Genomic DNA, 27,569 nt, shown 5'->3' on the forward strand with positions numbered 1-27,569 from the left:
TCTCTCCTCTACCCAATTGCCAGTGTTCATTTCCTTTCAGAAACTTAATTATCTTCAGTACTGTGGCCCCTCTGCTGATTTGTTTGAAATTGGTCAGCGGGTTCACAAGTTACCAGGAAAGACCAAAAGCTCCAGGAGTCGGGTCTCATTTCCTTAGGAAACCAGAATTTAAACAAACTGTCACAGGTCAGTGATCAGATTGCATCTTCTGCTGAGAAATTCATGGGCTGAGCCAGTCAGAGCTACAAGTCTAAAACAAATCTGTGCAGCATGATGCCATTTTATCAGCATGACTGTTATATAGGCCCCATATGCCACAGGAAAAAACTACCTTAGAGGTACTTTTAGCAAAGAAAGCTGATCTTGTAAAAAGTAAAACTTGTATATTTCACCTGCTAAAACTGTCCCTTTGCCTCTCCCTCTCCCTCGCCTTCTCCCTCTCTTTCTCCCTTTTCCTTTTCCTTTCCCCTTACCTTTTCCTTTCCTGCTTTTTCCTTTGCCTTCCCCAAAAATTCCACTTTGTTTTTTTCAGATGGGTGCTTGGCTTGGATTAAAGGACATGCAGTGCACAATCTCTAGCAGAAGTTGAAAATGGATGATGCCTACTGATGCTTTTCAATGATGTCATCTCCTTTTTTCCTGTTTGAGATGTGTGATAGGAAAAAGTTCTAAGACAAGACTGACTGACCTCTTCATCCCTTGACTTCTCTTTCTGCAAGTCTAAAAACCATCTGAAGAAATGACCACTCAGCTACCAGAGGAGTCCCTGGAGACCCAGAGCTCAGATGAGCTTGAGTGCAAGATATGTTACAACCGCTATAACTTGCGACAGAGAAAACCAAAAGTACTGGAGTGTTGTCACAGAGTATGTGCCAAATGCCTTTGCAAGATCATAGACTTTGGTGATTCCCCACAAGGAGTCATAGTGTGCCCATTTTGCAGGTTTGAAACATGCCTGCCAGATGATGAGGTTAGTAGTCTTCCTGATGACAACAATATCCTTCTAAATTTAGCTTGCGGGGGAAAGGGAAAGAAGTGCCTACCAGACAACCCAACGGAACTGTTGCTGACTCCCAAAAGGCTGGCATCTCTAGTTAGCCCTTCTCACACCTCTTCTAATTGCCTGGTTATAACAATCATGGAAGTACAAAGAGAAAGTCCCCAGACTCTGAACTCAACCCCCGTGGTGGAATTTTACAGGCCTACAAGTTTTGACTCTGTTGCATCTGTGTCCCACAACTGGACAGTGTGGAACTGCACATCCTTGCTCTTCCAGACCTCAATTCGGGTGCTAGTGTGGTTGCTAGGTTTGCTGTACTTTAGTTCCTTGCCTTTAGGGATTTATTTACTGGTATCTAAGAAAGTTACCCTTGGGGTTGTCTTTGTAAGCCTTGTTCCTTCGAGCCTTGTTATTCTCATGATTTATGGCTTTTGCCAGTGTGTTTGCCATGAAGTTCTAGACTGCATGTCATCTTGATAACAAATATAGTAAAATAAGATGTATTACCAGATGTGTAGCATAGTTGATTTATCTTGTCTTTGTATTCTTATTTATTCTTATTGTTGTCCATCCCACTAAATGGAAGCAGTAGCCCTAGTTATATGGTCCTTTTTTTTCCCCTACTGAATTTGATTCCCCCTACCCAGAGCTTTTTTTTGAGCTAAAAATTGGAAATAAAATTTACATGTTGATTTTCAAAGGCCAAGTTTTAGAAAGGGATAAAGCAAAATTGCCAAACTTGGTGCCGCCTACTGCTGCCACTGTTCAAATGAGTAGCCCTTTGCTTTCTATTGGCTTCATCAAGTCAGTCCAGGCTGCAGGATCCACCTAAAAGAAATTAATGTAACAGGCACCTTCCAGGTCCAAGTACTGCATGTCTTCACCCAAAGCATCTCATGCTTTGGAATATCTGTTGTTTATCATCCATTGTTGCTTAAAACAAATTAAATCACTTTGTTAGTTAATATTAAATGAAGAATAAGACAAGCTACCATTGCTTTTTTAAGTTCTCGTTACAGCAAAAATACATGTAGGAGGCCAATGGTTATGATCTCGCCATATTCTGCAAAATGAGGAATCTTTTTTTACCATCTAAAAACATGTCTCCAGAACACTTTCCCCAAAAGGAAGCCTATTTTTCTTATCACACAGTTGCAGCTCACTGTGAAATATTCCTGCTAGTGAGTACTCCCAGGGACCCAGCCACATATTTGCTGTTCTCCAGGTGCACTTATTTCAGTGTACATACACCTTAGGGCTTCCCTTTGAGAGTTCAGAGCTCTGCAGACTTCTCTAGATATGTTCTGTTGTGCTTACCCTCCCTTCCAGCATTTCCACCACCACCCCACATTTCCAAGCCACTAGTCCTCCTAACAAATGAACAACCTCATGCACATGTACTCTGTGGTAGTTATGCTGGAGAATTTGACTTATGTGACTTCAGCTCTCAAGATAGACTTTTATTCCCAACCATTAGGAAATGGATCTTTAATCACTAATACAAATTGGAAAAAAGTTCTGAAATGATTAACTGGTTTTTTTGTTCATTTTTTTTCTCTTTCTGAGTTCACAGAATGAGCAATTTGAGGAGATACTATGACTTCAGGAAGGTTTCTGTTTAAGGCATAGTTCTTCAAAATGTTTAATATTCTGAACTCCCTCTGTCACCATTGTCAGTTGATGGCATTCTAGATGTGGCAATTAGAATGCCTTGATTAGTGGGGCTCAGAGGAATTACTGATAATTTATCATTCCGCAAATAGACCCAGGCCCTGTAAGGCGTGCTTATATGTTGCATGGTTTAGGCTACTTTTTGAACTACTGGAAGAGCACAAAAATAAGTAATATTTAATGTTTATGTGTATAACTAGGTCTAGTCAATGCCACAACTGCAAACTGGTTTTCCTGTGCACAGCAGAGTAAAAGCTGAAACGGAGTTGAGCAGTGCAAGCCTGGTTTTAGGCACAAGATTTAGTCATTTCGGGGCAGTGTAAAAGGGAGATGGGTTTGTTGCATGAAAACTGAATGTATGACCCAAAAATATACTCTTAGAGCTAACAGACTTTGGTAAGAATGAAAAATGACAGTGGGAAAAGCAGAGCCTAAGTGGTTGTTGTGTCTGTCAAGAGGATCTGAAATTAAGCTGGTCCAATTTTTGTAGATGGCAAAAGTGGTATCTACAGTTATATTCCTATTGCAAACATAGAGAAAAATAAGGAAATGTAAAGGTTCTGCTTTTCTTGACACTCAGTTTCTAATAGTGCGTATATATGTGTGTGTATGTACATATAGACACATATGTAAGAAGAAAACATAGCAAAGTTATAGTTTTCAAGTGTTTGGGGTTATGGAGCTGTGTATTGAATGATTAAAGGAAATGTTTCAGACTTTTCTGTAATGACAATAATTATAACTAAAATATTTTCAGAATTCCTAGAAATAACTATTCCTAAGTAATTGTTTTTAACGTCTGTGGTAAAGCACATGTAGTTAGAAGAGGTATCATCTCCAGTTCTGGTATACTGCAAGGTTGGACTCATCTATGAACTCATAAATTTTAAGTATCCAACAACAATCATGTCAAAAAGCAAGAAAAAAAGAAACCTATGTGGTTTTATAGTACTTCATAACTTTGGGAAAAGATGTATTTGTAGTGTTAGGGATTTACATGTTTTAGGATTTGTTCAATTTGTCTGAATACAGTGTCTCTAATAAAGGGCTGACTGATAGAGGAAGTAGGTTTTGCAAATGTGTGATATATATGTATTACCTTTGCACAACATGTTCTACAGTGCTACCTGTTGTCTTTTCCTTTTGATTTTCATCTGACTAAGTTTATCTTAGGTCCAGTACCAGGTATTTTCTTTTCTGTTTTAAAAGAGAGCCTAATCTCAGCAAGATTAGGCTGATGCAGTGGTATCAGTTACATATCACAGCAAAAATAAATACACCTGTTATTATACTTCCCTACTTTTAAGACTGCCAGCCCATTAAATTTATACTGCTGTTTTAGGCTGTGCTGCAATACTAACCCAATCAAAAATGCAAGCGTGCAAAAACATATTGATTGTATAGCTATTCTGCCGCTCACCCAGAGCACATTATTACAGCTTTGGTGTCGTAAAATACCTATATGACTTACAGTATGGCCATTAAGAATTGCTGGGAGGTAAATCTCAATTATTTGTGGAGAAGATATTTGCTGTGAGACTAGAGGAACTTCAGATATTACTCTTCTCTTATTTTTATTCTCTACCATCCTTAAGAGTTAGAACTGAAAACTCTTGTGTCCTCTGCAGTGGAATTACTCTGATGAAATCAATGTAAAGGGGGCTAAAATCAAGTCTGGCATACTTGGCTGCCTGCTTTTCCTTCTCTTTCTCTGACTATTTTTCTCTTCCTGGAAAGTAATGACTCCTGTGGTTGTAAAATACTGCCTGCACACCCAAGCAATTCCCTTTCAGTGGGATTTATTCCTGCTATGACCAGACATATGACTCAACCGGGTAAAAAGTATTATAAATTCATTACTACAGGATTAATTTTGTCCAAATGAGATTTTTATTTTTTTTTTTAATTCCTGCTTATCCTATGGATGCAGACTGCATCCTCACCAGCTGCTCATTTACAGTGTGATATAGTGATATCCCCTGAGGGCTGGGGCAGGATGATGCAGTAGCAGCTGCTGGACACAACATAGGAAGGATGTTCTGAGCTGGACCATCCTCTGAGCGAGACTCAGTGGGGGATGACGCTCTGCCAGTGTGGCCTGAGCCCAAGAGCCTAAAGGACAATTAAATAGGATGTGGGACTGGTGTTGTGCTGTGGCTGAGAAGCTGTGCAAAGCAGAGATGGGTCTATGCCTGGACAAAGGGGCTGTGTTTTAAATAAGGATTTTGGGGTACAGCTGCTGCAAACAGTTTATTGTTTTTCAAACTGACTCTTCTGGGGTTTAAAATTCATTTGGTAATTAAAATTACAGTTGAGTGGTTTTACTTTCCAAATTGCAAAGTATTGAACTTTATTCTAATTTAAAGACATCCTTAGATTTGGGCGTACTCCCAAAATAAGGGCTGATGTATTTGATTTAGCTGCATTGGGAGTTTGTCCTACTATATCAATTATATGCCCACAAAACTCTACATGCTAATATAAACCACTTCACAGAATCACAGAATATGATGGGTTGGAAAGGACCCACAACGATCAACAAGTCCAACTCCTGTCCCTGCACAGGACCATCCCCAAGAGTCATGGCATGTGCCTGAGAGTATCATCCAAATGTTTCTTGAACTCTGTCAGGCTTGGTGCTGTGACCACTTCCCTGGGGAGCCTGTTCAGGGCCCTCTGGGTGAAAAACCTTTTTCTAACATCTAACCTAAACCTTCCCTGCCACAGCTTCAGGCCATTTCCTCAGGTTCTGTCACTATTCACCACAGAGAAGAGACCAGTATCTGCCCCTCCTCTTCCCCTCATGAGGAAGTTGTTTAAAATAGGCAAATGCTTGTCCTGATAACACCATCTGCAAACTTCAGAGTTGCCAGCTTTTTACAATATATCCACAGATAGACACTGTTCCAAATGGACTTTATTACCTGAAGGTACAGATAAGTCTGGCAGGCCACAGCCAAACAGATAAGCACAGTACAGGAAAACACAGCTTTCCAGCTAAATGACCACACATCATTTCAACCAGAGGAAAAGGAATGGAGGAGGTTCACAGGAAGGTGGATGATATTTCTGAGGGAGGTCCTTGTCATTCAGGTACTGGACCATTGTTTTTCTTAATTCTAGCTGGTTCTAGGGATAGATTAAATTCACTGTTCCCCTTACTTTTCTGCCCCCTCTTCTGGGACAAGACTACATTGAACTGTGGGTAAACAGTATTTTGAAATGAAGTAATATTTTCTACTGCACTGAGTTTGCAGCCCAGTCTAGCACAACAAGACTAATACTGAAAAGATGGTAAATTGCAGCCGGGATGCAAGAGTGAACAGGGTGCAGAGGGGAAATGGCAGCATTTTGGTAAAATAGTTTTGACGTCAAGGCAAGGAAAACATGTGGCTACATCCTGCCTTGTCTTGGCTGGTTCAAAAATAGTGGGAGGCCTGAGGACCGCTATGATTCAACACCCACCCCAGCGTTACCTCTGGGACAGTTCACTTCAGTTGTGCATTGTGATTTCTTCTTCAGGAGTTCTACATCATGATTTCATCTTCCTGTGTGGATGGTGGGTGGAGTGAAAGGTCCACAGTGTTACGCTCTTAAACAGGGTCATTTTGACTATCCTTAGGTTTGTCAGGGTTGGTTTTTTCCATATTTCTTCATATTTCTACAGAGCAAGACAGTGCACTTTATTTTAAATAGAGCAGTGCCTTCAAAGATTAAAAAAATAAAAAAAAGTGGGGAAAAAACCCTGCAAATTTTGAAATAATTTTAATATATTCAAAGTGATAGAAAGAAACTGTTCTGAGAGTCTATTTTTATTTTCATGATAGCAGATTAGATGTCATGCTTTGAGTGACATCAGTAAATATTTAGTGCTGGAGATTCCTGAGGGAGTTGATAAGTCTGCCAGACCTTAGGCACAAACCCCGTATTCCACTGCTTTTCTCTAAAGCACCATTCTGCCTTTTGCATCAGCTACCCTTGTCAAAAGTTGAACCGTCACAGTTTATAAAGAGTTCTGGCACAAAGAACATATCCCCAGTCTGGGGATGCTAAATCATCTTTTTAGAGGCATGTGTGCCAGTAGCAAAGCTTTCAGTGCTAGACCTTAAACAAAGAGAAGTCATCTTGCAGTCTGAATTGCTAGCATAAATTTAATTTTAAATCAAGTTTCATTGTGCTGGGCAACACTACAATTAAAAACTGTTTTATTGTTTTTCAGCCTTTTGCTTGTGTAATGTGGTTTGCATTTTAAAAAATGTATTAAATCATAGAAATCAGAGATGGGTAGAAAAAAGCCTAATAAGTAATTTTATCCATTTCCTCTGTCCCTGTAGAGATGAATGCTTTGTCTAGTCTGTTTTTAAATATGTCAAGTGATGAGGCCTCCACTTCTTCCCACAAGGGACTTTTTAGCCGTTTAATAGGCTTCTTTGTTAGGAAATGTTTGCTTCATACTGATACCAGTTTTTTCTTCTGCATAATGTAAACCCTTTATTCTCTACCCACTGTTTTAACTTTTATAAGATCTGGGAAATGTATCGTATTTATCCATTTCATACTGTAGCTGACTAGTTCATAATCCTTGTTGTTCAAGTAACACAAGGGATAAGCAACCAGTTGCTGAACAGCTAATACTTCACTGAGATGGTGTGCCATATACCAGTAGACATATTTCCTGGCAAGTCCTGGCTCTTTCTACATTAGGGAGTGAAAAATGTCAAGTCAAACTGAAGAAATGCATCTTCTCAAGTGCATGCATGGCAATATTACTGAAATTTCAAGAGGTGCTGAGGCAAACAGCCTACTTCTTTAGACATTTTCTTTCTAAAAGTGGATGATTTTATAAAAGTATGCTTTTAAAAAAAGCTTTTAAATGTCATTTTCATAAGCAAGCCTCTGTGTGAGAACAGCACTATGTCAAAACTCTTAACTTGTTGAGAGACAAGGCTGAATTGATTGCCACTCACTGCTCAGCAGTTTTTGCTGACAGCTTAGCTCAGAAAAAAATTCAATCCAACGTTAAAGAGTTTGAAAAGATGCCTTTGCAACTGCGTCACTGGAATCGGATCTGTGCATGAAAAAGTGACTCATGTCTTGACAACAGAAACTGTGCATTTCTGATTTAATTACAACATATTAGATAATCCTCTGCCTGTCTCAAAGGACAAGAAGGAGCAGTGTGACTAAGGAAATCCTAGGTGGACAAATGGATTTTATATGGTTTTGCAAGATACTTACTTTAAAAAAGTCATACTATGCTTTATGCTGACCCTGAGTCAGGTGGAAGGTCCACTGGGTCCCTCTAATCTAAGAGCTGTAGTGGGTGCATGTAAAAAAGTACATGAACAGCCCACATGCATGGTGAGCTTTCATATACCTCCTAATTTATAGCAATCTGCAGTTGGAGATCTCTTGAGATGGAGGGTGTGTCTATCTGTGGGTTTGATTCTTGCCCATGGATTTCTGTTAATTCTTTTAACTGTTGTTTTTAACCCATTTATAGTCTTGGCATCTAAAAAGTCCCACAGCACAGAGTCCCACAATTTAATTATATGCTTTGTGGAAAAGGTCTGCTTTGTCTTGAAAACTCGTAAGACACTTGCTATATGTCCCCCACTTTTTCCGATAGGAAAAGCAGTTCTGAGATATGATGGCAGATTGTTTCCTCTACACCCCTTAGAACTTCATGATTTTATCCCTCATACTTCTCCTTGGCTGTCTCTTGTCCAAGCTGAAGATCCAAGTCTTTTTGATCTCTCCTTAGGCAGCAGGCTTTCTGTGCTCAACACCAGCCATTGCACCTGCCTCAACCTTTTCTGCTGCTGCTTCTTTTTTACTTTAAGGTGAGACGAAGCACTCAGAAATAGGTTCTAATTAGTGTAATTTGTTAAAAATTCATGTGACCATGTAGGAAATCTGTACTGCCATGACCGCAGAAATCACTTTGTCGTTGATATTGTTCCTGATGGCTCATCTGAGGTGTTACACTTGATTATTGTTACTTTATATATCATACATTATATGGATGTGTATTGATAAACTTCCTAACATGTATTTATCCTGTGCATTTCTAATCTTTCTGCTTAAATTTTCCAATTCACATGGGTGCAGGAGACAGTAGATTCCAGGAAAATATTTAATTTAATCTTGGCATAGACTGTGCAGATTTTAGCTCTATTAAGCACAGGGCCTGATATTGCTGGACTGAGCAGCTACTCATCAGCAAGTGCTGTAAAATGCCTTCTCTCTCTGCCATAGTAGTGCGCCTACCTCACCCACTTGCTGCAGCCATCCCAAACTACAGCCTTTTTATTGCAAGAATACTTTTTTTAAAAAATGTCTTGTACTTAATCTTTTATTTCCTCAAGACTTGTGGCCTTTTTCATGTTCTCCTTTCTTCATTCCAAGAAGAGGAGATGCTGTCAGATAAAATAAACAATAATAATAACAATAATAATGCTGTTTAGAGGGTAGGGTCCTTCATACTGCCATACAGGTAGGACAGAAGTTGGGAGTTTCTGCCTTCATTTTCTGCCTTACCAGATGCAAGCAGGGGGCTCAGGAGCTTGCTGTCCTGGGCTCCACGGAAGGCTCCTTGCAGCCTCTGGAGGACATCACTGTTCCACCTTTGTTCCTGCTTTTAGTTAGAAAAACTGAGTGACTCCAAGAAAACATTATTATTGCATTAAAACTGGATAGGGCTCATTTTCTCTCAGTGAAGAATAAAATTCTGTGGCTGAAACTTTTTTGGTCCTTCCAGGATCAGCCGCAAATCTTTGATAGCTTTTTTTGTTTGTTTTGGTAATGCAAGAAAATAATAAAAGCAGGTCAGTGAGGCTGTATGAATAATGCAGGTAGATAATGAGATTTCAGAAGTAGGTTCTAAAAATTGGGGGGAAGAAAAGGGGTTTTAAAAAAAAATTAGAAATTGGAGAAAGAGGCTTGATCACACAATATGGCTTGGGTAGACAGGACAAATAGCTGTATATAACTTGACAAGACAAGACATTGTAGAAATAATGCGCAAAGACAGGTAGAATGTGAAAAATATGTGTGTATGTTCCAGCAAATTATGAACACATTGTAGTGTGAAATTCTTGGTCCAACAAGCTGAAGAAAACTCCCAGAATATCTAATCATATATTGCTTTACTTTGCCACCAAAAATCCACTGATTTCAAATTCCAGATGAGCTTGAGGCTTACCAAATGTAACATGAGTTTTATGAGAGGAGTTTGGCTGCTGTAACTTTGCCTTCTGTAGCTGTCTTTTTTAGGTCTATGAAGAAAAGTCACAGTGTGGGGTCTTCATTTTGTTTGTTTTTATTTCAGGAGTGGAACGATGAAATATAATCTTGCAGACAAGGAAACTATAACGTGGTAGCAAATGGCAAAAGTATAACTATTCCTATCTGAAATAACGAAGTACTAATGTAAAAGCAATTGTTTGACTCAATAAAAATTTAATTTTTCAGTAAAGATTTCTCATGATAAGCATATTTCTTAATGCCTTAGTCTTTCAGATTTCATTCCTGTTACTCATTGGAATTTTAAAAAATAGACTGAAGGTGAGTATGTGAAGGTGAGTATATTTCACAGTGTTTTAACGCAGTAAGACAAAATATTTCTGTTTATTGCATGAGAATGTAAAGTATTTTGTGTAAAGGAAGATTGCGAAAAAAAAAACGGAAGCTAGGCAGATTTCTAGATGATCACTCAACCATGTATTTTTAAGATAAAATGACAGGAACATGTATGAGGGAGCATTCCAGGTAGCATCCAGAAAGTCCTTTGGAGCATGTATTTTGCATTGGATTCCTACATTTTCTGACCTTGCCAAATGACTGTTTTTAAAAACACAGGGCTGATTCCTGGTTTAGAGAAGGATGTTCTTGCCTGGAATCCCTTAGTACAGGCATCTCTAAAACCTGAGTCCACTAGTGTTTGCTGCTTCTGAAGGCTGCAAGCTGCAGGCCATCACCCATGTTATCAGAGAGGTGTCAGTAGAATCTGGTCACAGGGGATGGGAATGTGATTTGCACACACATGTGCACAGGGAAATGCACCTGCTTGGCAAACACACACTCCCCTGGTACGAATTATTCCCTCTTTTAGCAGGACTAGAGGGAGTAAGTATGTTGTGTTATTCTGCTGGCTTCAGGTACAGCTGGACCATATAGGAGCACAACTCCCAGGAGCGTAGTATGTGATCTTAGTAGTAGTGGGCAGAATAAGAAGATTTATTCACATTATCCAGTATGTGACCACTGATGTAATTTGCATTTTGAATGGATGAGACTTTGGTTTAGTGATGGTTAGATATAAAACTCATGCAGTGCTTCTTTATTTTTTAAACTGCAAAACTTCACCTGCCACACTTTGCTTCCTTTTCTCTCTGTTAAACTGAGGGATAGCCCAGAACTGATAAGCTTTCTGATATTCAGAGCCTCAGCTTCCAGGTATTTGGACCCTGGGTTGTGGGCTAATCCCACTCTTAGCTGAGAGTAAACCATCCTTGGAAAAAGATGGCGGTATACTAGCTATCCCTCTTTCTAGTGTAGAAATAAAAGCTCAAATTAAAATTTGGGCATTTGTTTTGGTCCGTGGCAGATTCAGACATGAAGTGTGTTTTTGGCTTTATTTTTACCACCACAGAATTTCAGATATTTCCCCTGTTTTTTCACAACACAACCTGATGCATAGGTTTAGGAAATCAAGTGCAGTACATTAAGAAATGAGAGAGAATGTGATCTTTGCTCAGAAGTTCTTGGTTTCCTTATTGAACGGTACCGACAAAAGCAGTAAACAAATAAATAAAAAATGGGAAAATAGGCCGCATTGTTAAATATTCAAACTGCCGAACTTTTAACATTAGCCAGCATTGCTGGAACCTCCAAAGAGGAAAATAAATGAAGCTTAGACTCATATTCTTGATATGTTAGAGCTAAAAGCCAGCTCTTCCCCTACCCAAACACAGAAAATATCAGGAACTGCTTATGCATCGCAACGGGATGAAAACCCATTCCTCTTGTCATTGACACATTGTTCAAAAGGCAAATTATTTGATGGTTAGTTTTGCTGGAGGTGTTGGTGTTTTGACCTGGGACTGAGCCTCTGGTAGTAGCAGGGAAACGTACCTCAACATCACCTGGTTGTATGTCCCCATGGCAACCGGGTGGGGAGGACTGGGAAGACTGTCTCCCAGGCCTGGAACAATGACGACATTTAGAGATGCTTCCTGAAAGATGTTACCTGCCAGCTGCGCCTGCTTGTCTGAAACATGAATCATGACTGTCTCCTTGACCAAGGGCTTATAGCTGAACTATGTGGTGCCCAGACTCCTCTGGGAAATCCTACAGAGCAAACTGAGCTGGCTTCAAAGGGAGAACTGGGAGGAAGAGCCTTGTGGGTATCACAGGGTGTGCTTTTTACACAGCAGCAAGGGAAGAAGCCCTTGTTCCCATTAACATGAAGAGGAATGGTGCATTTCATTCCCAGCGCTGCGTGTGTTTACCTGGTACAGGTGGCTTATGTTGTGTGAAGTATTCTCCCTGCTGCAGTGCTGTGCTCTGGTGGTATAGCACTAACTTCCATTGTCTGAGCAGCTTTTTCTTCCATGCTGCACGACTAGTAAAGCTGCAGGGCAGTTGCACTCAGGCATTGGCAACTCCAGCACTTTCTCCCATCCTTTCCCACGTGGCCTGTATACACCTGGCACTAAGCACACAGCTCTTCCTGTCCGAGATGCCAGGAAGGCATCTTCTTCCCTGTCCTCTCCCAGCTCCCTGTGCCACCCCAGCCTGCCTCACTGCTAGGTGTCATAAGGAAACATTGCAGCCATGTTTTGCTCCCTCCATCTGACTTCTTGTGTTGCTTTTCTGTGTTTCCTTCTGCTCTGCACAAGGCACTGAGCCCAACTACATGAAATGCTATACTTAGACCTGACCAACTAATTCAAACATAATACTTGAAAGAGTTAATTTAGACTTTGCCTTTCCCTGCTTGCAGAGCACTGCACAGAGATCGTTGTTTCCTGAAAATAATTTGATGCTTATTTACTTCTTTAAGTTGATATCTCCTTGATGATGCTCTGCAGTGGAGGGATAGTAGATGCGTGCAATACTAACAGTGTGGATTGCAATCAGTTAAAAACATTGGGGTGGTGTGTGGCACAAATGCTTACAATGCCCAAACATTGGTGTGTAAATTTTACATTTGTTTAAGATTGTGTAAAATTGGGGAAAATTTATCTGAAATGTGAATGATTATTTTTAGAGAAAAAAATCATTGCAATTTTGACACATATGGAGGCCTCAGGTTTCTGGACATGGTAAAGTGAGAAGAGCGAGATATGCATCCCATGTCATCTCTGCAGATGGCTGTCCCAGCAGCCTGTGCTGCAAGCACTACTCTTCCTTGTGAGCACACCTCCAGACTACATGAAAAACTCCCTCAAACCTCCTCTCATGCTGGTCAGTGTTGGTTTCTAAACCCAGGCAGAGCAAACAGGGTAACGTGAATGCTTTTTCTCCAGCGCTTCACTACTTGGAAAGAGTAGGGCAGCATCTGTGGGGAACCAAAGGGAAGTGGGGAGCGGGAGTAGGGGTCCGCACAGTCCAAACAGTGATATGTGGATGCAAGGAAGGCTGCGTGGTAGGGAGGCAAAACTGGGAGGTGGAGGCTAATGTAAAGTCAACCCTGATCCTGAGCTGAAAAGTCTTCTGTCAAGACTCTTTATGCATCAGTCTTCCAGAAAGACTTTTTCTGCATCAGTCTTCCTTAAGGAAAGCCTGTCTGTGAGAAAATGGCTTGTAAAATTAATGCCAGTGACAGGTAAAATGGGGCAAGGAAAAATGAGATGGTCACTGGTTAGCTTGGAGGCTTGTAGGAGCAGGAGCAGGTGTTCAGCGAAAAGCCCCAGAGATAACTGTCCAGCGAGGGGCCTCAGAGATAACCATGGAATTCAGCAAGAGACCCTGAAGCCTGAGCTAGAGACAAAAAGAACTGCTAACTCCGCCAAAGTGAGACCGTGCCAAGTATGCCTGAGACGAGAAGCAATTCTGAAGCCAAAAGACTGTTTATGGACTGTTTATAGTAGCTCCATTTTGGTACTATATATTGGTCAGTTAACTGATAGTAACAAGTATGTTGCAATTTGGTTCATGAAGAGTTTGAATAGTTTGAACAATCTGTAGTTGTATGATGGAAAAGTTCCATGCATTCCCCTCACCCTGTAGTCTGTATATCCCTCTGCAAAATATGATAAATTGTAGCGAATATGTGTAATAAAGATCTTTCTTTCGGGGTTCAGTTTGCTCCAACATAAACAGAGCTACACTGTGTCTTTGGACTACTTTTTAGGTGTTACAAAGGCTTTACAGTCAGGCATGTCAGATGAGGTTTTGCTAGGCTAAAGATCCTGCTTAAGCTGTCTCAGACCTATCAGAAAGGATGGAAGAAATACCAGGAAGAAGGGGGAAAAAAGGTATGTTTATGCTTACATTTTTCAAGGTGGAGTGGGTAGGAGCAGGGAATAAGTGATTACTCAGCTCTCTGTGGTTCCCCTGATTAAGCCACTTGTATGCTTGAAGGTAGATGCAGGGCTACCCAGTGCTCCCACCATGTTTTGTCCCTTGAATGATTGAAAAATTCCACATTTGTTATGGTAAAGGGAAAATTCCAAGGTGAAGATAAAAGCATAAATGGAAAAATCTGATAGAAAAAACTGTAGGAGTTGCATGCCTCTGAATCACCTAAGATTCATTTAATAACCAATTGTTTCAGTAAAACAGCAATAAAAGACATTTCCTATTGGCACAGGTTTTTTTCAATAGCTGCCAAGCACAAGTCAAGGAATGTTTACTTTGGTGCTTTTGTCTGACAGAGAAGGATTGTTTCTGGCAAGTACTTTATATTGTATTAAGAAATCAGTCAAAACAAACAAGCATGTGAAAATTGCATTTTAAGAGCAATTTAAAGCCACCATGCAGAGTCTCAACATTAAAGGACACAGTGAGGGCAGATGTGGTTGGTTTGAAAATAATATATTCATAAGGATGCAATGTATTTGCTTCTTTTAAGTTCCTGATGTGAGCAAAACTCTTCTTGATCTATGGATCTATTATTTTTTGCACAGGGAATACTGCTCAGTCTTTACAGTGGCCAGTGAGTGTTTCTCCCTGCCCCTGGACATCCCAATAACTAATGTTCTTGTGTAAAAAATAGTGATAATACCTTATCTGCAGGCAAGTCACAACTAAATCCTCTATTTCCACCATCAAATACTGGAAGGATTAGAGGAAAGGAAAAACAGCAGATCCAAGCAGTGTCATTAAAATATTTGAAATTCTTTTGAATTAATAACTTATCTATTGCATATAGCAAACAATAAGTTAAAAATACTCCAGGTATGCAATTTTTTCTTTTAACTTTACATAGTTTGCTTAACACACGACTGTTGAAAGAGACTTTCATGAGTATTTTTTTCCAGTTGCTTTGCTGTACAACTTCACCTTTGAATTTTTCAAGCTGGCAAAAGCTTCAGTAACTCAGTGTGCCCAAAGCTCCGTCCTGTTAGTCCCACTACAGCATCTTAATTGCAAACCAGAGATGATAGCTCATGTTCAATGAGCAGAGACACAGGTAGGGCCAGTGATCTATCTGAGCTCTGTTACAGCATGAAGTCTTTCAGAGAATGCTGCAGGCTAACATGGAGAGAACAAAAATTAAAACTAGTGTATCAAGAGTACAGATATTGGTACCAAAACCACTCTGGTCCCCATCATTGCAGGGCTTCCAAATGGGGAAATGCTCCCCAGATCAGGGGAGGGACATGCAGCTTCCTCAAGTTCCTCCTGCTGTCAGGCATAGCACCACACCAAGATGTGCCTTCCAGCAGTATGTGAAGTGCCTGATGTTACTGAGGTTACTGATAGGGGTTTCTCCTTCCTTAACTCTGGGTGGGGGAATGAACCTATCAGATGCCTGATACATCTGATGTGTGAAAATTAAAACATAACAGCATGCTCTTAAAACATAAACATGACATATAAGATTATCGTAATTTTAAAGATGCTGCAGTCAAAGAAATGCATCTTCCAGCTGCAGCAGCAAATGGTGAAGGATGAAGAAAGTGGATGAGAAGATGCGTTGTTAGATCCCAGAAGTATCCCAGAAGGAGGTGCAAGGGAGGCTCTGCCTGTCACACAGGTGAGTCCTGCTCCTACCTAAAACTTCCATGGTGCTGAAAAATGAACCTCAACAAACTGGTCTTGGATAAAATTCCAGCTGTCACAAAACACAGGGTGCAGGAATGGTAAATCTAGACATCCAATATTCAAGATAATATATCTGGGAAGGCAACAGAGAGGTAATTAAGATTTACTGAGGGAACCTACTGTATTGGCACAGACCCATGATGACTTAAGGAGATTTCCCAAGCACTGACATCTTCCTCCCCACGTGCATCAGAAAACAACAACTGAGGCTGAAGCCAAGTCATTGCCCACCAGAATGGGGCAATCTCTGAGCCAGAAGCGATGGAAAACATCAAGCACAAAAGCCACAGCACGATGCAGCAATACATGTGTACAAATGCTGCGATGCAAAATGATGCAATTTAGGATCAGTGAGTTGTACTGTACAAGCTGAGGCAGTTAATTGATGAGGGCAGCACTGTAACTGCATGATCCTCTCTGAAAACTTCCCACTGCCCAGTGCCACGGCATCTGTCTTACTTAGATATTCCTCTTTCATGGCCTGATCTCAAACAGCAATTCATGTACACAGTAGAAGGTTTTCACTCTGCTGCCAACACATCAGCCTATGCTGTCCAGCCAGCCAGCCCTGAAACTGCAAAGAGAAAAGGAAAGGAGGTGGAGACAGATTTGGGTCCTGTGAGTCTTCACAAGTGAGTCCTCCTGCAGCAAAGATGCTCCCTGTTGAGCACTGGTTTTATCGTTCTAAATGACTTTACTTAATAGTCCTCATGCCCTGCCACTTCTCTCAGGCAAAATGCTACTGTGCATTGGGCAGCAGTATTAAAAGCCCACAGTGGAAAGTGGAGTCTAGAAAGGGATTGGAAATTAATATTGCCTTCAATGTGAAGAGTCCCTTAGGGTCAGCATTTCTGTATGGAATATTTGTTTGAATTTGGGGTTTGGACAGTCTACTACACCAGATAATCCTGTAGTTGGCCTCCAGATGTCTTTGCTTTGATGAGCTCCCATTTTGCTTCTAATTTATTGTCTATAATATTATAATACATTAACTTATTGTTACACAATCACAGTCTTGTAGAACCAGATCAGCCCTGAATCTTCAGAGTAGTCTCCCCATAGGGCCTGACCACACACGAATAAAAATTGTCCTCCTTTTATTGGATCTGGTTTGGAGAGAAGTGTGGTTTACATTATAACATTCCTGTTAGTGAGGTGACTAAATTCTTATTTGCCTCGCTTGGAAGGGGTTTAAAATGAGGATTGTATCCTTGTGGTTCTAAGTCAGAAAAATATTCCTGTCTATGCTGCTGTAAGAAATGTGGTCTTAGCACATGCTGCTGTCAAACATATGTTTAGGAAATTTATTTTTGGAGAGAGGTGAATTTAAGCAGCATCTTAAGACCTGTCTTGAACTGGGACAGAGTAGACAACATTAACTTGGCCAGATCTCTCTGCTGGCATCGAGTTTACCTAAGCCTTTTGTACCACTAGTAGAAGGGAAAAAAACGCATGGTATTAAAACTTTGATAGCAATGGTGCTTGTACATACTGTAAATGTGTCATCATTTGCCTTTTGATAGTGTTTGTAACACTGAACTGTTAATTACAGTCTTGTGTAATCTTGAATTAGTAATTACAGTTTGGTGTAATCTAACTATTTAAAATTACTTTTTTATTTTTATTCTTTTTTCACTAAATTCACTGATGTTGCATAAGCTTTTCATTAGTACTGGTCGCTGTTGACATCGAAATTAGTAAGTAAATTTAGCACAATACACTTATGTGCAAATAGAATGCTTCTTAATGAGCCTTTGGGGGATTTTTTAGATCATCCCTTTTTTCCCTCTTAAGATTACAGCAGCAATACAAAGCATCTTTACCTTCCACAGGTGCTGACTGCCATCATGCATTCTTGCAGCCTTCTGCTGTGTTTCCACAGCGGCTCAATGCAATCTTCACAGTTCAAGAGATAAAATGATTAAGTAAATTGTCATAATATTATGATAAGATAAATCTACCTACCTGGCCACAGTTCATTTGCATTTGACAATTCATCACCAAATTTTATATGGAACATGTGAAAACAAAATGCTTTTGACAAGAGATGGAGACAATCTTGGAGTCCTTTATTAGCATGGATAATGGTAACAGAAGAGGTATAAATCATTGATATACTGCTCCTCATTACAGAGATCTTTAAACATAGTAATAGACACGTTTGCAGCACTTAGCATGATCTAAACCAGCTCAAATAGAAATCAACCCATAGATTTCTGTGACATTCTGTCTTAGGTGCTTAGAATGAAAATCATAGAGAATGAGGAGCTGAACAAAAGGTGATTACCTAACCTCTCTGAGTCCTGAAAGCCTGTAGATTGCAGGTTATTACAGTGCCTAAATGATAGGGATATTTTTGATAAAAACTTTCTTTTACCTCACTGAAGAATCACAGATCAAAAAGCAGGAGCTGGAGGACAGGGGATCAAAGCCAATTTAGGCTATCTGCTTTGCTTTATTTTTAGGTCTTTGTGTTTTCAAAATGGGTTCTAATTTTTCTTGAAATGCTCCTGCCTTTAACTCTATACTTCTGAATTCAGTTTACTTTTAAGAATATGGTCTGTTTCGTTCACCAGCGAACCCCTGGATAAAAACAATGCAGGAAGGCCCTTTCTATCTAGAATAAATAATCAGTATAATTGTTACTGCAAGGAGAAGAATGTATTTTTCTAACACAAATGAGAGAATAATAAACAGAAAAAAACACATCAAGCTAAAACTGAATAAGAAAGGAAGGTTGAGCTAGGGGTTCTGTGTTTGCAGGTTCCCTCAGGAGTGAAGAGGAGGATATTCATGTTACCAACAGCAGATTCTGGTCCTATTTTAATCCAATATTTATAGCAATTATCACAAATTTCTATGAAGACTGATCTTGTGGATTGGTTCAGTAATAAAATACAGGATTCAAAGGTATAGGATCTATTGAAATAAATCACAGCTTGTCTGAACAACATTGTATATGTCATTTGAAAGTACTGACTGCAATATTCCACTCATTAGGAAGTTTCTGTGTTCTACGGCATCTTTGGAGTAGCAGTAGTGTAACTCATGTGAGATTACGGTTTCTTTTCAGCACTAGGGAGAAATACATTGCTGTTGCTAACATCATGTTATCAGCTTCAGTTTCTTTGTGATGCCAGTAATTTTCCACCTCCTGACCACCTTCTCAGGAGCTGGACTGATCCTGCCTGGTAGCAGAAAACACACACACAGGTCTTCAGAGCCATCAATTATTCAGTGTAAACTGCCAGATGAAAAATACCTGTACTGATTCTCCCTCTAAGAAGTCAGTTCATCAAAGTGATTTGAACCATTCCCAGACAGTCTTCCAAGGTAGATTAGACTGGAGGCAATGTCATCTTGTATTTCAGATTCCCAGTTCTTCTACTTTTATTTTTGTTTAAATCACTGTCTTCTAAATATCTTACTGAAATAAATCATATCACAGAGAACCCAAAGCCAACAGAAATTTTTGCAGTAACAGAGATGAGACTTGCAGGAGCAACTAGACTCTGCAGGGAGAGGCAGTGTATGATGAAAGAGCTGGAACAGAAACCCAAGGAAATGACTGTTAGGAGAAACTGGGGTTGTTATCTTGCAGCCCTGTGTAAGAAGATGGAATCAAACTCATATAAACACCTGATGGAAAAACAACAACAACAAACATAAAGAAGATGCTAATGATAGGCGTGAATTTGAACTACGGTTATCTGCAGAGCTAACAAAAACCTCATTTCTTAAATGGAAAAGAGGAAATACTTCATATAAAGACCACTGAAAAATCTGTGTAATTAGCCTCTCAGCACAGATGCTACTCAACTGAATTCAAATTAGGGAGTAACGACTCCTGTGCTTGCTAGGATTCATCTCAATTTGAAGTATAAAATTCAAATGTAGATTATCAAACAACAGCATGATTTATCTGTTAGATGTATCAAAAGAACTAAGCCTGGGGTTTGAATGGCTTTAAGCCACTTCATGCAACATGGTATTTCTGCTCTCTCTGATCATGTCTTCAACTTTTTTTTTAATCTTTTTAAGATTTCTTTTTGTGTCTTGAGCAAAGCACACTGTTCGTTCACAAGGGAGATTGCTCAAATCCCAAATTCTCCTTTATTTCTGATTTCACTGTGTGAATGGTTTACTCAACTCCTTCCCATTCTGGATGAAGAGGGGACGCATGCACACTTGTGCTGCCTATTCCAGCTGGCACTTGAGCACCCATGATTGAAGCCTTAAACTCACCCCTCCTGCTCTGCTCTCAACTTGCCAGTCTCAGAAATGGCCAAGCATCTTCCACAAGGAGGTGAGCCACTTTGATTCCTACTGCTTGACAGCACAGCTTCTTCTCCCAAGATTTTACCTTGAAACAATTCTGGATACAGAAAGGCATTAGGAACCTATTAGTGTTGCAAAGTGTTCTTCTTGGGACATCTGTAGAAAGTACTTTTTAAACATTATAGGTTTAAAGCTGCATTTCTGAACTGTAGAAAAGAAGTGTGTTTTCCCTGTAAGTATTTGATTATCTGTGTAAAAAATGCTGTTCCTCTTTTTTAGTAATCTTAATGGACAAGTGCCTTTCCTCATGATAATTATTTATTGTAAACAGAACTTCTCAGTGCATTAGAGAAGATGGGAAAACAAACTTGTACCAGATGCTAGTCACACTGTTTAATGCATTATTGGAAGGTACTCATATTGTGTTGATGACTGCAGTATAAAAACCTATGCAGGATAGAAACCAGCGAGTAAAAAGCTTTCAAGCTAAAATGAAAATAGAATTAAATTGCCCAACTGTGCAGCTCTGGTATTCTATTTTCTTGTATGGAATCTGATAGGCTTCGCTCTATTCTCCAGAATACTTCATTGGGCCAAATTCATTCGCAGTGTAACTCCATTGACTTTAAGAGACTTGTACAAGAGCTTAGTTTGGTCTATTGTATGTCAGATGTGTTATGTATGCAGCATCATTCCTAGGAGAAGATTACTTAAGGATAGAAATGTTATCTACATTTCAAGACATGGTCCATCTTCCAGTTGAAACCTAAGAGAGAAAAAACAAAAATATCAACAAATTAAGAATTTGCAGTTGCCCAGGAAAACAAATTAAAATACTTTTTAAAATAGTGATTTTTTTTTTCTAGAGTTCCTTGAGAAACATTTTTATTATGTTGGAGAGAAAGCTGTTTCGTGAGGGGTTTTTGTTTATCCTCTATTTAATTCATTTCTATCTTCATGATTAAAAAGCATCAGTCAGCTACAGAGACTAATTAGGCTATGCTATAACAAGGATTACTGAACTGTAATTATTATTTATACAAATCAGTGGAAGAATTACCAAGGCTTATGTTAAAGACAATAGAAGCTAATGGAGGAAGAAGAAGGAGGAGGCCACTAGTGATTTTAACTGCATATTGTCAACCACCCATCAGTGCAAAAGTAGCCATCTAATTGACACCCTGAAATAGGGGCCTGCTGATATTGGCTCATGAGTCATTCATTTCTACATATTTTTAAACCTTTTTAAAAAAACTTTTAAAACCTCTTTTTAAAGAAATATCGTTGGGGAAAAATGGTATGTAGGGTATGAACACTAGTGCCACTAGCTGGTTCATAAAATAAAGTGCCAGGAAAAAGCTACAGAGATATATTTGCCTGGTGTTTTCACTGTATTTAAAATGTGGGGGTTTTTGCTCATTCTCTGAAAGACTCCAGACTGCTTAATTGCTGCAAGTGCCCACGGCTTTTCATCTGCAGTTTTAACCCACCAGTTACTTCCCAGCTGCACTTCTAGCATTCAAAAAACCCAATTCCATCTGCATTTTAATTTCACTGAAAAGTTGCAACACTCCCCAAATGGAATCAGGCTGAATGGCCCAAGGGCCTCCTTCCTCTTATCCCCTTCCCTCTGCACAAGCTCCAGCAAACAAATTTGTTGGGGCTAGTGCAATCTGCTGGCACATTATGGTATAGTACCAGAGTTTAATCCTGATCTAGTGATAAACTGGCTGATGTCAGCACATCAGTATTAGCAGTCCAGATTTGTTTTCCTCTGATCTAGCATGAAATGCTTTGATTCATTTCAACAAAAATGTTTCAATTCTGGTTAATCAAAAAATATTTCCATTTTACCCAATTGGGTAAAAATTGAGATTTTGTGTAAACTGTCTTGCATTTAGTTGTACTTTCTGGAAATAAGGCCCAATGCCACTCGGGACTCTAGGTGCTAGTAATGAAAAGAAAAGAGGCAGAAATTTAAAGCTGCAACTCCCTTTCTAGTTTTTCCCTGCTCTCAAACTTCCCAGATTTGTGTCTCTGCCTTTGTTAATGGCATTCCCCCAAAGTTATGGGAGATGAAAAAACAGGGTGGGGGCGTGGGAGGGTGTGAGAGAGAGAGATTTTAACAATGCATGTGTCTTGCCAAGGGATAATCAACATGTAAAATCACCTTTTAGAGATTTTCTTTTTTCCACTTGATAAAGAAGAGATGTGCTTATTTTCCTCCCGTGCAGCCTCAGGTCATGTGCATTTCTCTTAACTTCGTGTGCATACACAAGGAAAGGCACATGGTAGGGCACAATCACAGCCTGGGAGGATATCACAAAAGACCTGAGGTGCAGTCATTGCTAGGGCATGACTGGATGAATAAGAGTTCAGCGTGTAGGACCCCAACTCTCCTGCACTCCTGCAAATTTGAGGACTGTCACTTGCCACAGGGAACCATGAGCTAAATCCTTCTCTCTTAATGAAAGCACAGCTGTCACTTTCAGGCTAGTTAAACCTTGGGGCTCCATCACCACCACTATGAGATTTGAGAGATGAGTCCATTTGCCTTTACCTCCACAACTATGTGTTCTTACAGTCCATTTACTGGAACTATGCAGTGTCTTCAATACTAGCTTAACAATTCATAATGATTTCCTTGCTCCTAGCAGTGTGTCACCTTCAGCACAAACCTGAAGATACAGGTAATAAAAGTTAGTGTCCAGATGGATTATATGTGTTGAAAACATAATTTTGTATTGTTAGTTTCATATAATGTGTCTGATTTTTTGTGTCTGAGCTCCAAAATTCTGCAACAAAGATGTAGTTTTGCTACATAATCTTCTTATTTGTTTTTAAATCTTTCATTCAGATTTATGCAGATGTTCAGTCTACAGCTATGCAAAACCTCAGATGGTTGTAGACATAGAAAACAAGATCACAAGTGTTTACATAAGCAAAATCCCTCAGCAATGCTGACTTGAAAACCTGAGCTGACTGTCCCCACTTCATCTCTGCATAGTTGGCTGATTAGCATTTGGTTTTTAACGTACCTCTTCAAAGTACAGCAAGTGTACAGCTTGGTTCTCCTGAAGCATTTATAAGTTTGTACACAGTAGCTGAAATGGAACTTTAGATGTCATCACACTGATCCCATCTGTCCTTGAGCCTGCATAAAAAGAAAGTGCTGATACACACTTCCACGCTCAGAAGAATGTTTTTGGGTCCTACTGACAGACATTGCTCTGTTTCAGCTACTGTTATAAAAGCCCCTTGGAGCAAAGACATCCTTTTTATTTTTGCGTGGCACTTAGCATTGTAATGTCCCAGTCTGTGACTAGGGCCCTGAGATGCAATGGGAATAGAAATACAGGCACTTGGAAAATTCTGCTCAGCTGGCTTTCTCTTGCAGGAATTTGGCTTTGCTCTTGATGAGGTCATGTGAAAGGAGCATTTATTTATTTATTCATTATTTTTGCATATGTACAAAAAGGTTCTGGAAGTGCACCCTCAGCACCTTTTACACAGCTACAAATTATCTTTATAAAAATAACACTAAAGCAAAGTGCAGAGCAGCCACTCAAAAATAAGTAGTTAAAAATACATTTGGCAAATGAAAAGATGGAATCACATTTCTATACCAGTGAGATTCTGCCCCCATCACAGCCATGTTCAGGGAAAAAGGGTATTTATACTGAACCCATAGAGTCAACAGATGGGAGGTCTTCCAGACTTTGAGGACTTGATGAGTTCCAGGGCCTGAAGGCCAGATGTAAACTCGATGGAAAGCCTTCAGATTTCAAGTGACTTTCTTGACACAGTGGAGATGGTTGGTATCAGTGGGTGTGAGATTCCCTATATTGCACTTCTGTGTTCCTATCAAGCAATAAATTATATCTATTCTTCCAGTTATTCATGTCTCCAATATCATATCAAACTAAGCAGGACAAGACTCACACTCTGAAATTATTGAGATAATTTTCCCATCAACAGCTCTGTAGGAAAGTAAAGATACAACAAAAATTACTGGGGGCTTGCTAGTTTGCGGTCTCTACTAAGGTAGAAATAATGGCTATCTGCTTCTATTGTACCTCAAAGTATTTCTTTGGATTACAATTATACAAAAAATCTAAATACTTCACGGAACCCGTTCTGATGAAAGTTTTAAAACCGTATTCTAGGTGATGTTCTTTGTGAACAGAGCATTGTACTCTGTAAACACCTAATGATACAGTCATTCAGGCCAATTAGTTTTGTCAGGCACTGCAAGTTGAGGATCTTCCTTAGGGGCAGTATTTAGGGTTTCTTTTTTTAAAAATATAAATTGTTTTCTTTTAAATATAAAAACTTTTTACCTTGTTTTGTTTAAAAAATGCATCCACATCTGTCTCACTTACTAATGTCATTCATCAGATGGCATGAGCTATATAAGGATGTGCTCAGCCTGGATTTTGGAGGAGATGCTCAGAAGGACCATCCAGGTGGAGATGTTGCTGATGCTGGGGAGTCCACTGCCATCCTCTCAAGGTCAGCATCAGATAGTTGCAGGTACTACGAGCAGGTATGATACGGGAGGTAGGGCAAAAGGAGCTGAAACACTTCACAGAACTGAAACTCACACACCTGGAATCTGCTCCACTACCGAAACAGTGTCCAATCTCAATTTCTTGAGTGACTACAAAGTTTAAGGAACTGAGCTAAGGTTTATAAGATTGAATGTTTGGGACTGCCATTCCTTCAAGAGAAAAGCATGTAAAGCAAAAAATTTCAAACTTCTTCAGACATTCACAGTAACCTTAACAAAACTAAGATAATTTAAATGTACAATGAGTTTCTACTTGCCCTACTAAATTGTAGGAACTTTACCTTATTGGTGAAAATACATGCAAAAAAAGTCAAAAAGACTATAATTTAGGGGCTTTACATCTGTAATACAGAAATTATAATAATATTGCCATTTCTCACAGTGGTGCCAAAAGGAGCATTCATTAATATTTAGCAGGCAGAGTACATCTCTACATAATACTGTCAATGAAAAGATGCAAAATGAAAATCTTCAGTGTGTATAAACTAATACAAAGCTCTTCCAAAAGCCAAAGAACCTTGCCTCATCTGATGGCCAAGTCACGACTGAGGTAATTTCATTTTTTAAATTCTGTTGTTTCATTTGGGCACTCCAGCACCATTTCACATCAATTAGGTACTCATTTCAGCAGCTGTACCTTCCCTAAATATATTTATATGAATGCAAAGACTACTTTTGTCAGATTTTTACAGAATTGACTAGCTTGAACCTTTCAGCAACAACACAGATATTCTGTGGTTTTCTGCCAGTTCCAGAAAAGGAATTTTCTGCTGACAAGCAATTAGCTTTCTGCTATTATAAAATTATTAAATGGCATTTTTGCCATCTGTTACATTGCATACTCTTCTTAAATGCAATGAAATTTGACACTTAAAAAACAGTGCAGGAGAGAAAGGTTTCTACACGAGAAGGAACTACCTCAAAAACACCACAAAAAATTAGGCACCCAGAAGTGTAATCTCTTTTCACATATTGCCAAAAATGCAATGTCTTTCACAGATAATTATGTCCCCAAATGACCTTACTGATGCAAAATCTTTTATTGAACTGCTTTCTTCTATCTGGAAATGTTACAAAATGTTATAACCTAGACTATTGTTCAGTAGAAAAAGGAAACCTGTTACTTCTTCCAGACACAGTATTAATTCATAATAACTTCTGGGTAGGGGGGAGAAGTTGTGTTTTCTGGGTGATTTGCATTTTATTTTAAAAGGAATTGTGGTCTAGTGAAATCCTAAAGAGATGGAGGTTAGGTCTTAGTTGGTAATCTCCTTTCTCTTTCTGAACACTTAAGCAGTTATCTATTACAATTTAAAGACGTTTTCTTCCAGGTCTTTTGGCCTCACATTTATTTTTGGAAAACACTAGGTGATGATGACATTTTAATGTTTTTTTTTCCAAATAAACAGGCATTTATTTTATGTCACTTTTATGGTTTTAAAGTTAATTGTATCTCAGTCCTCCTATGAGTCACTCCAAGTGCACCCCGACAGGGATCACTCTTCATGTCAGCTGTAGAGGTGAACATCCCCTATTTTTAGATGAGTCTACAGTGCTCTGTAGTGCAATGAGTCCCAGCCCAGTCACACAGCAATTTCTGCCATTTATGTCATGTCCCCTGGGAGTCTATGATGAGGTCTCATATTTGAGAGATGATTAGAAGGAACAAACATTTGATAACATCTAGGATATTTTAAGTAGCTTATACTTGTGTCTGTCCTGCCTATGCGCCATTCCTTGGACGGACTGTCTTCTCTGAGCCCTCATTAAGTCTGTGTGACTTCTTCACAGGTAACTGGCATTTCAGAAAGTACACCATGGACCTCACGAGTTTGTAGAGTCATTGGTCATTCCTAGAACAAATAATGCCTTCAGGCTCAGAAGGAATTTGATTGTGTGTCCTCAAGGCCATTGGATTGGCCATGTCTTTAGGGGTTTCAGCATCAGTTAACAGGCAGCTGTCTATAAGCTAAATTTTTCTGAATTGAAACATTGCAGTTTCACAGAAAATATGCCCAAAACCATCTCGGTCAATCTACAGTTCCTGTGGAATATTACACAAAATAGAAACTCTTCACCTCCAGACTACAGAGTTTGCATTTTTCCATGGAGGGGAAAAGAATCATTTGGATCAAACAAGAGGGTACATGTATCCTACAATATACAATAATTATCAACCACAGAGCCTTGGGTCCAGAGCCAGCTTCTAGTCTAGATGTACTAAAGATATCTGCAATTACTGCAGGCTCCTAGGAGGCAGGTCAAAGATAGGGGAAGAAATGTCCTAAACTGCAACTACAACCAAAGGTATTGCTTGATGCCAAGGGGGAAAAAAAGCACACAAGAGTTAAGGGAAAGGAAACAAAGTTGTTTATCCTCCCTTTTCTATGTTTTTGTAAACAAGATTGTAACATGAGTTTTTCTTCAGATTCACGTTGCCAAGTTTTTCCTCTCTCTAACTACAACTTTACAGGTCTTTGAACGCTGATTGGTGTTGCCAAGGAACAAGAGTATTACCTACAGTGTCAGTCATCCCTATAACCCAGACTTTATATGTTCCTATAACCCAACAATCCAGGACATAAAGTTCTGCAGGAACCTTAAAAAAAAAATAGAGACCTGGTGAAAATTATCTACGTGCATGCAATGATCAAGAGAATTTCCCTGTGTGAATAGCTGAATAATATTGTTTCTAGATCTCTTAAAGAAAAAAAAAAAAAGAGGAAATGTCTAGTTATGACTGGCACCTTTTCCCTAGTATAGTCCTCCAAAATT

General features: G+C 39.4%; 1 protein-coding gene across 3 annotated transcripts in view; it reads left to right on the forward strand.

Annotated features, from left to right (window-relative positions):
• The window catches only part of RNF182 (ring finger protein 182), a 32,112-nt gene extending 26,907 nt beyond the window's left edge, over positions 1-5,205 (forward strand). For all 3 annotated transcript variants that reach the window (XM_017808415.1, XM_017808414.1, XM_017808416.1), the window contains one exon: positions 533-5,205. In XM_017808415.1, the coding sequence (XP_017663904.1) occupies positions 740-1,477 (738 nt within the window). In that variant the 5' untranslated portion in view covers positions 533-739 and the 3' untranslated portion in view covers positions 1,478-5,205. The remainder of the gene's footprint in view (positions 1-532) is intronic.
• The last annotated feature ends 22,364 nt before the right edge of the window (positions 5,206-27,569 follow it).

The sequence above is a fragment of the Lepidothrix coronata genome, unplaced genomic scaffold, assembly GCF_001604755.1.
Source record: "Lepidothrix coronata isolate B3197 unplaced genomic scaffold, Lepidothrix_coronata-1.0 Scaffold23, whole genome shotgun sequence".
Taxonomy (NCBI): domain Eukaryota; kingdom Metazoa; phylum Chordata; class Aves; order Passeriformes; family Pipridae; genus Lepidothrix; species Lepidothrix coronata.